We start from the raw sequence: 16,171 nt of genomic DNA, 5'->3' as shown, positions 1-16,171 counted from the left end.
AAGATGAAAGTAAAAAGAAAGGAAATGGGGTGGCAGCAAAGGAGAAAAGGAAACCACTGCTGCCCTCCATGTGAGGAGACTTAGCTGCTGGGCAAAGTGTGCTAAAGAACCAAATGCTTCCAGAATTGCTTAGAAGGGATACAATCACTCTGTACTTACTGTTTCTTTCCTGGTCCTCCCTTCTGCTCCATCAAGTGACATTACTCAAAACAAGTAACAGTATTCAGGCCACTGACATTTCTAAAAGCCACTATAGGAAGTTCTAAGGTGGAACGATGAAAACCCAACCACTCATCTTAAATAGTCTAATTTCATACTGATGTGAATGCCAGCTAATGTAGGCACTAGGAGTCGAACTTCGGTCCCCTGTAAGAGCAGTGAGTGCTCTTAACTGTCGAGCCATCTCTCCTGCCTCTGCTCAGGTCTTAAGGAATTATTTCCTCCTACTATCTAACATCAATCCTTCCCCTTGGTTTATATGTAACAACTTAATAGGCTCAGAGGGACAGCACTCACTTGTAAGAGTATCTGTTGAAGTTACAAAATTTGGGCAATTGCAACACATTAGCTGCTAAAACATCCAGGGAAAGCTCAGTACATTCTTAGAAGACAGAAAACCACAAGGCCTCCAAATTATAGAAATGCTTCATTGGAAAAACTCAAAGCGGAATAAAAAAATGACAAATTACTTTAAAAATCTCCTTTAAATTGACTATGAGAAAACTTAGCCTACAATATGCCTCACTGTGCATTCCTAGCCAGATAACCTTCCAAGCACCTTGCCGTGTGTCTAACCTGTGAAAATCTAAGAGTGTGTACGCAAGCAGAGGAGCATAATGGAGAAAGTGTCAAGTATCTGCATACATTTAGTTCAAAAGAGAAACAGCCTCTGATGAATGCAATGACATTCACTTAAATCAAAGCCAAGTGGTTACAGCACAGCTATACCAACCCTGGATACATAATGAGTCCGTCTTTATCACTTCTAAAATTAACCTCAGAAATCAACAAGACTATCTTAAGATCTTATAAGTTTAATTTTAAAACTGTTTAATATTTTTAATGACTCTAAGTCAGAAGAAAATAATCAGTCTTCTATGTAAAAATGTATCCACTATTTGTTACTTTACTAGAAAATACAATTCTATATTGTCTTAATTGATTTGTATGGGGTTTTGCTGTTGTTGTTGTTGTTGGGGCGGGGGAGTACATAGAGGAATGCTGTGGAAATGAAGGTAAAATAGTAAATAGAATGAAAGAACAGAATACATACAAATAATGGAAAGAACACTATATATTTTTTAACATAGAAATGAAAAGGTCCTCAAAAAATTTTAATCAAATTTAGATTTTCATTTTGAGATAAACAATGAAAATGTTTACTCATTTGTTTACTCATTTGAGTTCAGTAAACTCAAATGTTTACTGAAAATTCAAAGAGCTCATAAAATCATTTAACATCTTCAGCCCATAGGACAGAGCCCAACACTTAGCAAATATCCAGTAAGTATTATTTAACCATAGCAGATTGTGAAATTCTCTAGGAGAGGAGGGGGGGAGGGGGAGGGGGAGGAGGGGGAAGAGGAGGAGGAGGAGGAGGAGGGAGAGGGGTAGGAAGAGGAGGAGGAGGAGGAGGAGGAGGAGGAAGAAGAGGAGGAGGAGGAGGAGGAGGAGGAAGAAGAGGAGGAGGAGGAGGAGGAGGAGGAGGAGGAGGAGGAGGAGGAGGAGGAGGAGGAGGAGGAGGCGGCGGCGGCAGTGGATACAAGGTTCAGCACTGGAGGCTGTGAGTCTACACAGGAGGGTGGATTCCTGGTGAGAGAAACTGGGGGCAGAGAGGGGAAGATTCTTACACCCCACCGTCACCACCGTGGCAAGGGTAAGTAATAGTGAGCTATTACCACTCTGAAGCAGAGGACCTATCTGAGAAGGGGATTTTAACATGCAACCTGATTTTACTTTCAACAGAAAAGCATGCTTAAAAGAATATGCCTAAAGATGAAGATAAAGAAGTGATAAAGGCTCTCCTTGATCATTCTGCAGTCTGATGACTGAAGCATGGATTCTAAGTAGATCACTACTAGTTACATTATGAAGTATAAAGAGCCGGTGTGAGGTGTGCATGCATCGGAAGGTATCAAAGAGTTTCACTGAGGAACTGCTAAAGGGGAACTTCATATACCATTTAATGGAGTATATAATCTCTAACAAACAATCAGATGGTGAATATAGCCCCAGAGGCATAAAAGAAAAAGAAGCCAATATTTTAACAGGGTAAGTTGCAAGGAGTGCTTAAGAACTGCTTAATAAAAGCCATTACCAAGACTGGGCTATTTCTGCAATAACAGCAAAAATCAGAGGTACTTGTTATGCTATGATTTAAATAAGCAAATGCCTATTAAAAACATAATAAAAAAGTGTCCCTACTAGTGTTTGACTGATCTACTGGCGGGAGATATCAAACCAAATTCCTAGTACTATTTTGTTTTTATTTTCTTATTGCACATGTATGGTTTTGCGTCTGTGCACCACACTATACAGTGCCCATGCCCGTGGATGCCAGTAGAGGGTGTCAGATCCCCTGGAACTAGAGTTACAGATAGTTTTGAGCCACTAGGTGGATGCTAGGAACTACACAGATTGTCCGAGGAGCAGTCGGCTCTCTTCCTTAACCAGTGAGACAGCTCTCAAGCCCCAGCTGTACATTGTAAAAGCAGACTTGAACGGTTAGCGCAGTGCAGTTTGAAGTGCCTTTGGTTTTCACTGTGAAGACCTAAGTAAGCCTTAGCACTTGTAAGCACTGCAGAATACACTGGCCAGGCAAGTTGTTGGGAGTCCGCAGTGGTACAGGAAATCCTGCCTTGCTTACGACTTGGCTTCAACAGGACCTGTGCTCAGCTTCTTCTGCATGGAGGCTCCATTTCAATCCTACGAGCGTTAAGTTGGCCAAGTCCCTACTGTACCTGACCCCTGTAAAGACTTAACACAGAACAAAAGCCAAACATGTTTTTCTGCCTGAAGATGCCAAGGAATTTACAACATTTGATAGCCAGGGTACTTTCTGGATAATGGTATATGTAATTTCATATAGTATAATATTATCATTTACCATAAAGGCATTCATCTCTCATCTGTATTATTTGGACTTAGTGGCAATGATAGCAAGACCTAAAATAAGGTAAGTACTAGATTTTTCTTTATTTCTATGAAGACAGAGTCTCACAGTGTAGCCCTTGGCTAGCCTAAAACTTGAGATGTGGACCAGGCAGGTCTAGAAATAATAGACATCCTCCTACCTTTACATCCAGAGAGTGCTGGGATTAAGGAAATGTACTTCTATGTCCATCAGATACTAGACTTTATGTTTCATTTAAAATAAACATAACTGCCTAACGTATACAAGGCTGGAGTTCCATCCCAAACACGGCAATAATAATAACAACATTAACGACTTAGTTATTTTAAAAGCTAATACCATATTTTTGCTGAGCCTTAAGAAGTAACAACACTTTCTTCATGCCATATAAATCATTTTCCACCTTACTAAAAGGAAGATTTTTTTTTTTACTTATACCATTTGTTGTGAGATATAAAGATCTTTAGCACCACAGGAAATAGAAAAATATGAACCTGTGAGGCCATGCTTAGAATTGAACTCCAGGAAAGTACTCAAACTTGACAGAAAAGTGGCTCCAGGAGCAGCTCAGAACGTCCAGGCAAGCCACGTAAGATAACTAAATGCCTTTGCACCACACTGCCTTTCAGCTGCTGCAAGAGATTCAAACCCATCACTTACAAAGCATAAGCCCTCACAGTTTCACAGACCAAAAAGAACAGTGAGCAAGTTATACTGCCTAAAGGCTAACACCTACAGGAACATACATACATTCATCGAGTAAAGAGCTCCTATGACCAGAGACAAAGTCATAGAATCCAGAGGGAAAAAATCAAGAGCCGGCATCAAAAAATTCAAAAGTGCTTACCTTTTCTGGCAGGTGAAGAATGGTGTGCTCTCCAGCACTGAAGTGAGACAGAGATTTATATGCGGCACTTGCTACAATGGGATCCTGGAGGAAGCAGACAGAAAGCAACAGACATCAGCGGCAGATCTAGAGAAGGCAAGAAAATCTCCTCTAACCAATGCCAGGATCCATTGAGATTCAAGTACTACTTAGTCCAAAAGAACATTTACCAGACGCTTGAGAAAAGAAATTGTTTCTCGTTTCAAAGAAATACTGTTTAAAAAAAAAAAACCCAAGTTGGAGAGGTGCAAAACAAAACCAAAAAATCATTATGTCAGAAGTAAGAATGACTGATCACCATGAAGCATTCTTCAGGAGAAAGTGCCCCCAACAGTAACAAAAACTAAAACCGAGCCAATGGGCTCAAAAACATTCAGTGTTTTATCCTAATTTGAATCTTATAAGTTATCTAATTACTCAGGTCGCTCTGAGTTAGTAGATCTTAGTAGGACTGTGAGGATTCAGAATCTGACAAGTCCGTGTTTAACAGGACAAGTGACCTAGTTGTAGTCCGAGCTCATGCACCCACTGGGCAAGTGTGTCTCCAGCAATCCTGGCATGCTGACACACACTTGGAACCTTATCACAGGGGAGGCAGAGACAGGCAGTTTCCCAGGTCTCGCTGCATAGCTAGCCTAGCCTGCTAGGTGTATTCATGGCAGTCAGAGACCTGTGTCAAGAAAGATATTACTTGGACATGGGAAGTTGTCCTCTGGCCTCCACATACATCAATCATACATGAACCCACATAAACACACAGACTGTACTGTGTACTAGGCCTTCTTTTACTACACAGATATGGAAGGACCAAAGCAGAAAGGGGAAAGAACCATAAAAAGCAAGGGATAATGTCAACAGCCCTTCACATGTCATTATTAATAAGAGTAGTGGAGAACCATTTTTAAATATGAACTTACTAATAGTCACTTTTTTAAAAATGGAAACTTCAGTTCCAGAGAACTAATTGTTTATCTTGAGCCTTTTTTTTCCCATAACCCTTTCCCCAGTTTGTTCTGATTCACAGATATTCCTATAAAAATATTCTATAAAAATACCTTGTTTTGAGTGTGAGTCCAGAGGAAGCTGAGGACTTGAACTTTAAAATTCTGAAAAATCGGGAAGCATATAGAAAAAAAAAAGTTAAGAAAAGGTTTGACTTAAATTGAAGATTCTGAAGTAACACGTGGTAGAAATTACGTTACTACGAACTTGCATCATTTGATTGACTGAACCCGTTACTCAGAAAGGAAATCCACTCAAATTGACCATCTGCACACATGCATAACTAAAAATGCCAAGATGACACCATCCAGAAAGCTGACCATTGTCTCTGATCTTTTAAGTCCCATACAAACGTCACTACTCCATGACATTAGTCTTAGTCCCATCCCATCCACTCCCAGGCCACCTTCCCCTAACTGGATGCATGGCAGGTGCATGGTAGCATGTGGTGTGATTAATTCCCTCTTAAGTTGCACATGTCATATGGCCGTCACTGTGTCTTTTTTCACTTCAAAGACTAAAAACACAAATCCTAGACTGATTTCTTTTAATGACAATTATTTAATAAACAATTAGTCAATCTCAGAACTGTTTGCCCGCTCGTGCTCAGTGCCTTCCTTGTGTAGGGCAGGGTTAAGATTAGTGCTTGACCCCTCTGAATCACATTCTGTTGTTCTTCCCTCCTTAACTTTACAGAACAATTCCCCCTTACGTCAACAGGAAGCAACACTGCACATCTTCAAAGCCAGTCTGCTGACACCAATTAAATCAGCATTCAGAAAGGCCCCCCAACGAGGTCCGTTGCTTCCTCCACCACACTCATGTGCCTGTTGAACTTTGGAGGAAGAGGATGTGGACCACGGAGTACAACAGGAAAGTGAGGACACCTGAGTTAGACACTTTCATGTAGTCCCTTGCCTGGCATATATCAAACATTCAATAAATACTGATTTCTTCAGAGGCCATGAATAGTATCTACCATTATTTATCAGTACCATTATGGCATAATATGGTTTGAATTAATGTATTCTGAGTCGGTGAATAAATATACCATAACTAATGGAAGGCAATTTAAAAAGCCTAATCCAATTTAATCATGGACTCTATGATTCACTGTTTATAGTTTAGTGGGGAAAATTATATATCCCTGTAGTATAAAATAAAAGACAAGTTCACAGAGGCAGGCAAAGAAGTTTGAGAGCAGCAGCTGCCTGCTGGAGGAAAATTCTCCAAGGATTGAGTGAGATAATGTGATTTTACAATTCATAAAGCATATTTTTAAAATTAAAGATGAAAAGAAAGGAAGTCTAGTCGGGGGGAATAGCATGAATAAAAAGAAAGGTTTGAAGACACATTGGGAGACATCCTTTGTTTCACTGGATGGCTGGGTATGGCACTTAGAGAACTGCCATGTTGTAAAAGGAAAATTCAGTTTTCTAGAGTTTATTCCAGACAAATGGAAAGCTTGGAAGTGACTAGGGATAGAAGTGACGTGAGAAGCACTTTTGGGCATCCAAGGGCACAAACTTGAGGGAACTGGCCCCGCCACTCAGCTGCCATGAGGAGATGAGGGCACTGGAGAGATGCCCTCCACCCGTAGCTGTAGCAGGAAGGAGAGCTGGCCATGCCCCTTGCAGGCTGTGGGATTGGGTGATCTACCTCAAAAGAAGTCCCAGTGAGGATCCAAAATGGATGGTGTAGCAGAAGCCAGAGAGGCCTTGAATAAGATCAGTGTTCACTGCAATGAACATCTGCAAGCAAAGAAGTGAAAAAGACGGTGCACTGTGGGACACACTGTGACCCCCAAAGCTGCCACAACAAAGATGGGGTTTAGTTTGGTTTGGTTTTCTTTTGGTTTTGTTTTATTCTTTTTTATTTTTATATTTTATTTTCTTCTGGGGGAGGTGTTATAAGGGCAGAGAGAAGATACAAAGGGCCGGGAAGATGAGTGAGATTGGGTTACATGGTGTGAAATTCACCAAGAATCAATAAAAGATAAAGAGAAAAAAGGAACAAAAAAAAGTTTTGGGAAAACTGAATGTAACTTTGGCTTCGATCCAAGTAATTGCTAAACAGTTAAATAAAGCAACTAAATACATGCCTTGGAAGAGTGAGAGAGCAGGACCAACAGATTAGAGGGAAGAGAGAGGAGAGGAGGAAGGGAGGGAGAAGAAAAGAGAGCAAATATGAGAAAAGCAAATAGGCAAAGAAGTAGAGAAGAGGAGGGGGAGGGAAGTGGAGAGGCTGGAGGGAAGAGGAGAGGCTGGATCTCTCCACTGTGTCTTCACTGCTGCTAACAGTACTGTTGCTATTCTCACTCTGACTGAGAAAAAAGAAGTGGGTTAAGTGGTCTCAGTGCAGTCTGCCTCAGTAACAGAAAACTGCTGATTGTGTAAAGACAAACCAAGGAGATAAAAAATCTGAAAGAAAAGATCATCTAGGTCAAAGGCCTTTCTCAGCCACACGTATACAAACATCAAAAACCACACATAAAAACCACTTCACAAAGCAGTCCATTACAAAATTTCAAAACCTTTAAGTACAAGCGACTCAAAAGTATTAAAATTTCCAACATTGAGGACAGAAAGTGAACAGGCCCAACATGCCATGGCTGTACATTTGAGATTTAGCTATTGACCAGTCACACTGTAGGCTCTGGACAAAGTAAGACTGAGTACCCAGGTATCATACCCAGAAACAAAGATACCTGCTGTACTACACGCCCTAAGGGTCACAACTCAAAGTTTCCCCTTAATGTATTGAGGAATAAGTATTTTCTTTCATAGTTATAAGAAAATACCACACATAAAAATAAATTTGCGACGACCTGCATTGGCTCCACAGTTCATTCAGCAGCTACGAACCCAGTACACACTGTGCAGAGTCCTAGATATTCAACCTCGGCAATTATGGATTGGATTTTATTCATTGTGCAGCATTTTAAATGGTAGGAAATGGGGCTAGAGAAATAGTTCAACAGTTAAGAAAGAACCCCTGCTATTCTAGAGGACATGAATTAGAGTCCCAGAACCCAGGCTGGGTGGCTCACATCCACATGGGACATTAGCTCCCGGGAATCTAACACCTTTTTCTGACCTCTGAAGATGCACGAATGCATGTGGCACACGTGGTGAATGCACACACACATATATAAACAAAGTAAAGTGACTAGAAGTATTTTCTGATACTTCTGTCTAATCACCTGATCTGAAACACACAAAGGGCTGTTAGAGAAACTTGAAAGGTGGCAATTTATTAGAGGCACTGAACTGGACATTCACCGATAAAACTGCTCTAGAGTTCTTCCGGAGGAAAGGTGTAATGGAGAGAAAAAGAGACTGAGGCCTTATAAAGTAAAGACATAAATGCAGTTTTTACTGTCTACTATTTCACTCAAAGCAGAGCTAGGAAGCAAGCATTAAACAGCGTCATAGGAGCCTCACAGCAAGGAGTCTCAGGAGTGTCTCGGGCTGTTAAAATGATAAACATGAACTTATAAGTTTTAATGCTTATGCTTTTTGACTTAAAACATTTGAAATAATGGTTTTAAACAGCTAATCGTATACACTATCATTTTAGAAACTACTTTTAACATAAAATACACTTTTAAAATCTTGATAAGTCTTGTAATAAAAGCATAATCTCCTTTTATGTAAACAGTTGTAAAAATGAAGGATTAATTCAGAGAGTAGTTATCACATCATACACCTTTCCAGAACAATCGGCTTCTTGGGCTGCAAACACATACCTCATATTCAACTGTATTGACTGTTAAGGAAGGAACCAGAGAGAACAGTTCACTCAGGGTCTTCAATATAAGTGGTCTCATGTCACAGCTCAACTTGGGAGAGAGAGCATTCCATGTGGAGCGAATACAGACAACCTATGAAACAAAGGTAAAAAGTCAACAACCACGAAAACTGAAACTCAGATGAAGTCATAAGGAGTTAGGAGTACTACAAGCTAGGCAAGGTGGCTCAGGCATGAAATTCCAGTTTCTTTGGAAGCCTACGTGGTAGGATTCTAAGTCAAGTCCATCTTTGCTGCATGACAAACTCATAGACCAGTCTGGGCAATGTAGCAAGACCCTGTCTCAAAACAGAAATTAAAAATAAATAAATAAATAAATAAACAAACAAACAGGAGAGGAGAGGAGAGGAGAGGAGAGGAGAGGAGAGGAGAGGAGAGGAGAGGAGAGGAGAGGAGAGGAGAGGAGAGGAGAGGAGAGGAGAGGAGAGGAGAGGAGAGAAGGTTACTAGGAGAATTCACTGAGAGGATTCCTTAGCAGAGAGGAGGCCATGGGCTCAATCCCCAGTACTGCAGAGTGGCAGGAAGTGCTCTCTGCTAATATAAGAAGAAAGAAATAAGGGCACTGCTAGGAGATAAGATTTTATAAGGTAGTAGACATAAAAAGAAAGTTTTAGATCAATTTAAATGGTTGAAGATGCAACTTACCTCACAAAATTGTTTTTTAACAACTACATTTCAGTTACTAAACAATTCCCATTATGGTTTAAATATCAGGCATCCCACCAACCCCACATCAAAGCTTGAAGTGCAGCTCATAAAGTTCTTGGACAGTGAAGTCCCCGAGTGTGCTAACCACATCAATGAGTTAATCCATTCAGAAGTTCTCAACTGAATAGGTTTCTAGGAGGTTGCAAGAGTTAGAGAAAGTGGGTCACTTAGGCTATGCTCATGAAAGGTGTATCTTGTCTTTGGTGGTCTTCCTTCCATCTCCCACTCTTCCCTACATCCCCCTCATACTACCATGAGATGATCCGGTCCTCTCTGCCATGGTATGCTACCATAGGGCCCAAAACTACAGGAAAACAACAGTGAGGGGGAGCTTCTGCAGGTGGGAGGCAAAACTAAGCATCTCCTTTAAAGTCACTTTCATGGGTATTTGTCACAATAAAGACAATATCATACATGACACACACACACACACACACACACACGCTCCCTACATACATCAACTCCAGCTTTTATATGTGTATATACACATATGTGTACCTATTTTTTTTAAATGTACTTCCAGAAACATACCAAAAAAAAGGTAAGATAAAAGTAAGAAACCCCATCCAGAAAATTGGGAATGAGGGTAATACATATATGATTCAAAAACTTCTCAGCCAATTTTGCCTTACAAAAATGTTAAGGAGATAAGATAATTTTATCATAAATAATTTAAATATTTTTAAAGTACTCTTGGATTAACAGGCTGTTAACTCTGGAAGCAAACACAAATGTTACATTACATGTCCCAATTTCCTAGACCAGTGTTCCTAAGTCATCACAATATCTGATTTTATAGTTATTCAAATGTCTTCCTAATGTTAATTTGAGCTGTGACAGATGATTATTTCCACTGATAGATATTTTATTAAAATTTTAAGACACAGACAAGAAAAGTGCCAACAAAGGGCCAATAAGTTTAACCAGGATTAATTTTTCTTAAATGTCCATCTCTTCTGTTGTGCTTCAGTTAATATATACAACTTACCTCTATGTACAAATATAAATTATTTAGGAAGAGCTACACGAAATCACAATTGCAGACATGTCAAAGATGCATGAGTAATATATGCTTTAAGGAGACAGATTAAGAATTACCACCACCACCCCCCAGGAAAAGAAATGGCTGGAAATAAGAGCAAAAAGAATGCCTCTAGAAAAACTTGGATTTATGGTTTTTGCTCTAATTCCTTCTTTCCATGAAAAACAGACAGACGGACAGACAGATGGACAGACAGACAGACAGACAGACAGACAGACAGACAGACACACACACACACACACACACACACACACACACACACACACACACACACGTCCTGTGTTTTGGAATCTACTCCATGATCTGAATCTAACAAATATGTACTAAGAAAGGAATACTATGGGCAAGGTATGATAGTAAGCACATTAAGAAAAATGCAACTGTGGTATTGCAAGTAATAGGTGTTTCAAAACATTAACTAATATAAATTTAAAAGATGTAATTCCTTAGTCGCTACCCACAAAGCTAAAGGCACATATCCAAAGCAGTACACAAAACCAGAAGGAAACACAAAATAAAATGCAGGTCAGTCTATTGAAGAATTTATCAAGTCGTATTAGAAAGGAAGTGAAACACATGATCCTAAGTTACTTGGCATGACTACAACTCTGTTAGATATAAAAGAGCTGAAAGAGGAACCTAAGAAGGAAAGAAATGTCGGGGGTAGGGATCCTGCCACTGAGTGTCAAGAGATGATGGTGAGGCTTGAAATTGACCTAGAGAAGAAATGGGCGGAAGTCGTGCAGATGCACCACAAGATAGCAAGCCAAGCATGAAAAACCATTTGTTGGCACAAAAAGTACGCATGCTGGGAGAGCAGGTGGATCACAGAATTCCTAGAACACCAAAGGATTTGGACCAAAGTTTAAGGAAAAACAAATCAGAGATTTCAGAGCTGAGGAACATATAAAATGAGTCTTAACTCCATAAGGAAATCTCGTTTAGCTAAAGTTCATGTGGTGATCTTATAGCCCAAGTCAAAGTGGCCAGCAGCTTTCCCTCCTCCTCACATTTCTATTTCTAACCATTCCTTGAGGTAAAGGAGCTGCTCAGTAAACTCACAGATTGTCCCTGCTTACCCCTTACCTTAAATGCCTATCTAATGCCAATCTTGGTTAATTCAAGACCTGTTTTAAATCAAACTTCCTAAATAAGGTTTTCTCCTGAAATTCTTTCTATTCCTCCTTTCTCCCCTTCAACTTCTAACACTTAAATTGCTGTGCCTCTTGGTTTAGCATGTAATTATACACTGGCATTGCTTGCTATTTTTGTGTATGGAAATTGTCTTTTCAACTAGATATTAAGGTATTAAAAAAGACAATGACCATGTAGCCTGATTCTTGCCCTTCACTGGCCTAACACATTATTGGTCTTCATCAAGTACTAAAGGCAACACTACACTGAGGGGCAGGAATAAAAATCTAAGGGTGAGAACAAAGAATTAAAAGAACTGGGGTGATGACTCTGAATTGGATAATCACTCAGTGTGCTCCTTCTTGGGGGAGACTATTTCTCCCACTCTCAGCTTTCCTTAGATGCCAGTAGTTCTTTGTATAGGGCTGACCTTGGGCACCACCATGTTAGCAGGTCTCTTGTTGCTTGCAGCAAAGTTAGCGAGAGAATATGGGTGTTTTCTCTGATATTCGAGGGGACACAATCTCACAGCAAACTTCCTATTCTTCTTCTTAGAATCTTTTATCAACCTCTTCTACAGTGTAGGGTATGGGAATCACATTTCTGTATTTAGGAATACATATGTATAAAAATATACAAATATGTATATAACAACAATTAATGAAAAAATAGACCATGAATTTAAAAAAGCAAGGATGGATATATGAGAAAGTTTGGAGTGAGGAAAAGGAAGGGTAAATGATATAGCAATATAATAATGTCAAAAAATAAAATAATTAAAAATTTTAAAATTCTACACCAAGCACACAAACAAATCTAAGAATGACAAACAAGGATGATCAAAATGATCATCTCTTTAATTCATTACAAAAAGAACTCAGGACCTGAGTTAGAAACTGAGACGCCTGGAACCTAACAGCCTGGATCAAAGCAAAGCCAAACAACACAGGAGGAAACTGGAAGAGGGCACATTCACCACAATTAAGAACTGGGTAAACTGGTGAAAACGAGATATCCTATAGGCGCCTGACTAAGATCCTTGGGAAGATGTAACAGAGAACTATCCTACAGACAGGAGGGAAGAGTGCGTTGAAGTGTGAGGCTGGTCAGACAATGGCTTTCACTCAAAAGTTCTATAAACCCATACACCATGAAAAGGTATGCCTCACGCTGCAATGGCATGTTGATGAACTAGCAGGATAGACGAAACTCCAGTCATCAATTGTACACAAGGAGCCAGTCCTCTCTGAGTGAGGAGAAAGAACATTCACAGCTCAGGAAAAAAATTTTAATTTTCTCTTCTACTTAAAAAGTTTAAAAATAATGCCTATAAAGCTACTCTTTTCATAAACTAGGAGAGAACATTCTAGAATCTTTACATACAGCAGGGCCTTACATGTAAGCAAGGCATACCCAAAAACAAGAGCAAAGAGAGCCTGGCAAAGCAGCTTTCCCTAGTGTTCCGACCTCCCCAGCCTAAACCACTCGTGACTGGATATGACAGATCTGACCTCAAGATGATGTGCCATCATTGGCCTAACACCTCCATGCTCTATGGCTCTCCTTGGACCTTGCAGAGATAGGATCCTCTTGGTTGGTTAGCCTGTCAAGCTGTTTCAGGTTAGTCTGGCTTTCGCTGGTTTATTCTGTCTCTGCTGTTCATTAACCCATAACTAATCTGTCTCTGTTACAAACTGACTTCTTTTTGCTTTGTGTTTTGCCTTGTTTTGCTCTTGAGACAGGAACTTCCTATGTAGCCTGGGCTGGTCCTGAACTCGTGGCAATCCTCCTGCCTCAGCTTCCCAAATGCTAAGACTATAGTCCTGACAATTACTACCCAAACTGACTTCTTTTAATTTCTACAATATGTAGTTGACTTTAGAAGCGGTAAGTGCAGGATGGGGATACCGAATTCCAGAAATAGTTATATAGTTGCATATGGATATGTGTATTTTATGAAGTCAGTTTTGCAACCTATCAACCTCTTTTTGAGCATTCACATACAAACAGGAGACGTGGACTTCATCCTACTAAAGATGAGGAGTCAGAATTGAGACTCCCACTCAAAGACCAGCACCTGGAAGAACCATGCCTGGTTTAGAGGTTGGATTACAAAACCAGAGGACAAGGACTGTGATATCAGAAATAGCAGTAAGCTGGGACACCTCAAACACTCTGGAAGAAGTCTCAAATGTATACCCCAAAGTTCTGCATATAAATATAAAAAAACAGGGCCACCTAGAAATGAGTTCACAATGACAAATAAAATTAACCAGTGACAGAGCCTATGATGAGTGTGAACTGCCAAAAGCAGAGGACTTCTTTCTCAGGCCCTAGTATAAGAAAACAAGGAAAAGTAAAAACACATAAAAGAAAGGATGATGTGTTGTTTACAGTCCAATGGAAGAACATGACATAATAGAAAAGAAGCGGCAAACTTTAAAAATAATAATCTAGGGGCACTCCTGAGGCTGCAGAGCGGAAGAGACCACCAACACTGCTCACCCCTGCCCACATCCCTGGCCCAAGAGGAAACTGTATAAGGCCTCTGGGCTCCCGTGGGGGAGGGCCCAGGAGCTGCAGGACCCCTGTGCCTGAGACACCACCAGAACCAGAAGGAAACAGACCGGATAAACAGTTCTCTGCACCCAAATCCCGTGGGAGGGAGAGCTGAACCTTCAGAGAGGCAGACAAGCCTGGGAAACCAGAAGAGACTGCTCTCTGCACACACATCTCGGACGGCAGAGGAAAAAGCCAAAGACCATCTGGAACCCTGGTGCACTGAAGCTCCCGGAAGGGGCGGCACAGGTCTTCCTGGTTGCTGCGGCTGCAGAGAGCCCGTGGGCAGCACCCCACGAGTGAACTTGAGCCCCGGGACCACAGGTAAGATCAACTTTTCTGCTGCAAGAAAGCTGCCTGGTGAACTCAAGACACAGGCCCACAGGAACAGCTGAAGACCTGTAGAGAGGAAAAACCACACGCCGGAAAGCAGAAGACTCTGTCCCCATAACTGACTGAAAGAGAGGAAAACAGGTCTATAGCACTCCTGACACACAGGCTTATAGGACAGTCTAGCCACTGTCAGAAATAGCAGAACAAAGTAACACTAGAGATAATCTGATGGCGATAGGCAAGCGCAGGAACCCAAGCAACAGAAAACAAGACTACATGGCACCATCGGAGCCCATTTCTCCCATCAAAACAAACATGAAATATCCAAACACACCAGAAAAGCAAGATCTAGTTCCAAAATCATTTTTGATCATGATGCTGGAGGACTTCAAGAAAGACGTGAAGAACTCCCTTAGAGAACAAGTAGAAGCCTACAGAGAGGAATCGCAAAAATGCCTGAAAGAATCGCAAAAATCCCTGAAAGAATTCCAGGAAAACATAAATAAACAAGTAGAAGCCCATAGAGAGGAGACACAAAAATCCCTGAAAGAATTCCAGGAAAACATAAATAAACAAGTAGAAGCCCATAGACAGGAGACACAAAAATCCCTGAAAGAATTCCAGGAAAACACAATCAAACAGTTGAATGAATTAAAAATGGAAATAGAAGCAATCAAGAAAGAACACATGGAAACAACCCTGGATATAGAAAACCAAAAGAAGAGACAAGGAGCTGTAGATACAAGCTTCACCAACAGAATACAAGAGATGGAAGAGAGAATCTCAGAAGCAGAAGATTCCATAGGAATCATTGACTCAACTGTCAAAGATAATGTAAAGCGGAAAAAGCTACTGGTCCAAAACATACAGGAAATCCAGGACTCAATGAGAAGATCAAACCTAAGGATAATAGGTATAGAAGAGAGTGAAGACTCCCAGCTCAAAGGACCAGTAAATATCTTCAACAAAATCATAGAAGAAAACTTCCCTAACCTAAAAAAAGAGATACCCATAGACATACAAGAAGCCTACAGAACTCCAAATAGATTGGACCAGAAAAGAAACACCTCCCGTCACATAATTGTCAAAACACCAAACGCACAAAATAAAGAAAGAATATTAAAAGCAGTAAGGGAAAAAGGTCAAGTAACATATAAAGGGAGACCTATCAGAATCACACCAGACTTCTCGCCAGAAACTATGAAGGCCAGAAGATCCTGGACTGATGTTATACAGACCCTAAGAGAACACAAACGCCAGCCAAGGTTACTGTATCCAGCAAAACTCTCAATTAACATTGATGGAGAAACCAAGATATTCCATGACAAAACCAAATTTACACAATATCTTTCCACAAATCCAGCACTACAAAGGATAATAAATGGTAAAGCCCAACATAAGGAGGCAAGCTATACCATAGAAGAAGCAAGAAACTAATCGTCTTGGCAACAAAACAAAGAGAATGAAAGCACACAAACATAACCTCACATCCAAATATGAATATAACGGGAAGCAATAATCACTATTCCTTAATATCTCTCAGCATCAATGGTCTCAACTCCCC

The 16,171-nt window shown here is 40.4% G+C and overlaps 1 protein-coding gene across 7 annotated transcripts in view; it reads right to left on the bottom strand.

Annotated features, from left to right (window-relative positions):
- Focad (focadhesin) overlaps window positions 1-16,171 on the bottom strand; it is a 330,597-nt gene that overhangs the window by 117,666 nt on the left and 196,760 nt on the right. For all 7 annotated transcript variants that reach the window (XR_015619711.1, XR_015619712.1, XR_015619713.1 and 4 more), the window contains 3 exon segments: window positions 8,770-8,904; window positions 5,075-5,125; window positions 3,981-4,064 (listed from right to left, as the gene is read on the bottom strand). Coding sequence is in view for 4 of the 7 variants with exons in the window: in XM_087549044.1 (XP_087405170.1) it covers window positions 3,981-4,064; window positions 5,075-5,125; window positions 8,770-8,904 (270 nt within the window). In the remaining 3 variants the exon portion in view is untranslated.

The sequence above is a fragment of the Rattus norvegicus genome, chromosome 5 (genome assembly GCF_021556685.1).
Source record: "Rattus norvegicus strain SHRSP/BbbUtx chromosome 5, alternate assembly SHRSP_T2T, whole genome shotgun sequence".
Taxonomy (NCBI): domain Eukaryota; kingdom Metazoa; phylum Chordata; class Mammalia; order Rodentia; family Muridae; genus Rattus; species Rattus norvegicus.
This window is presented reverse-complemented; position numbering and strand designations above follow the sequence as displayed.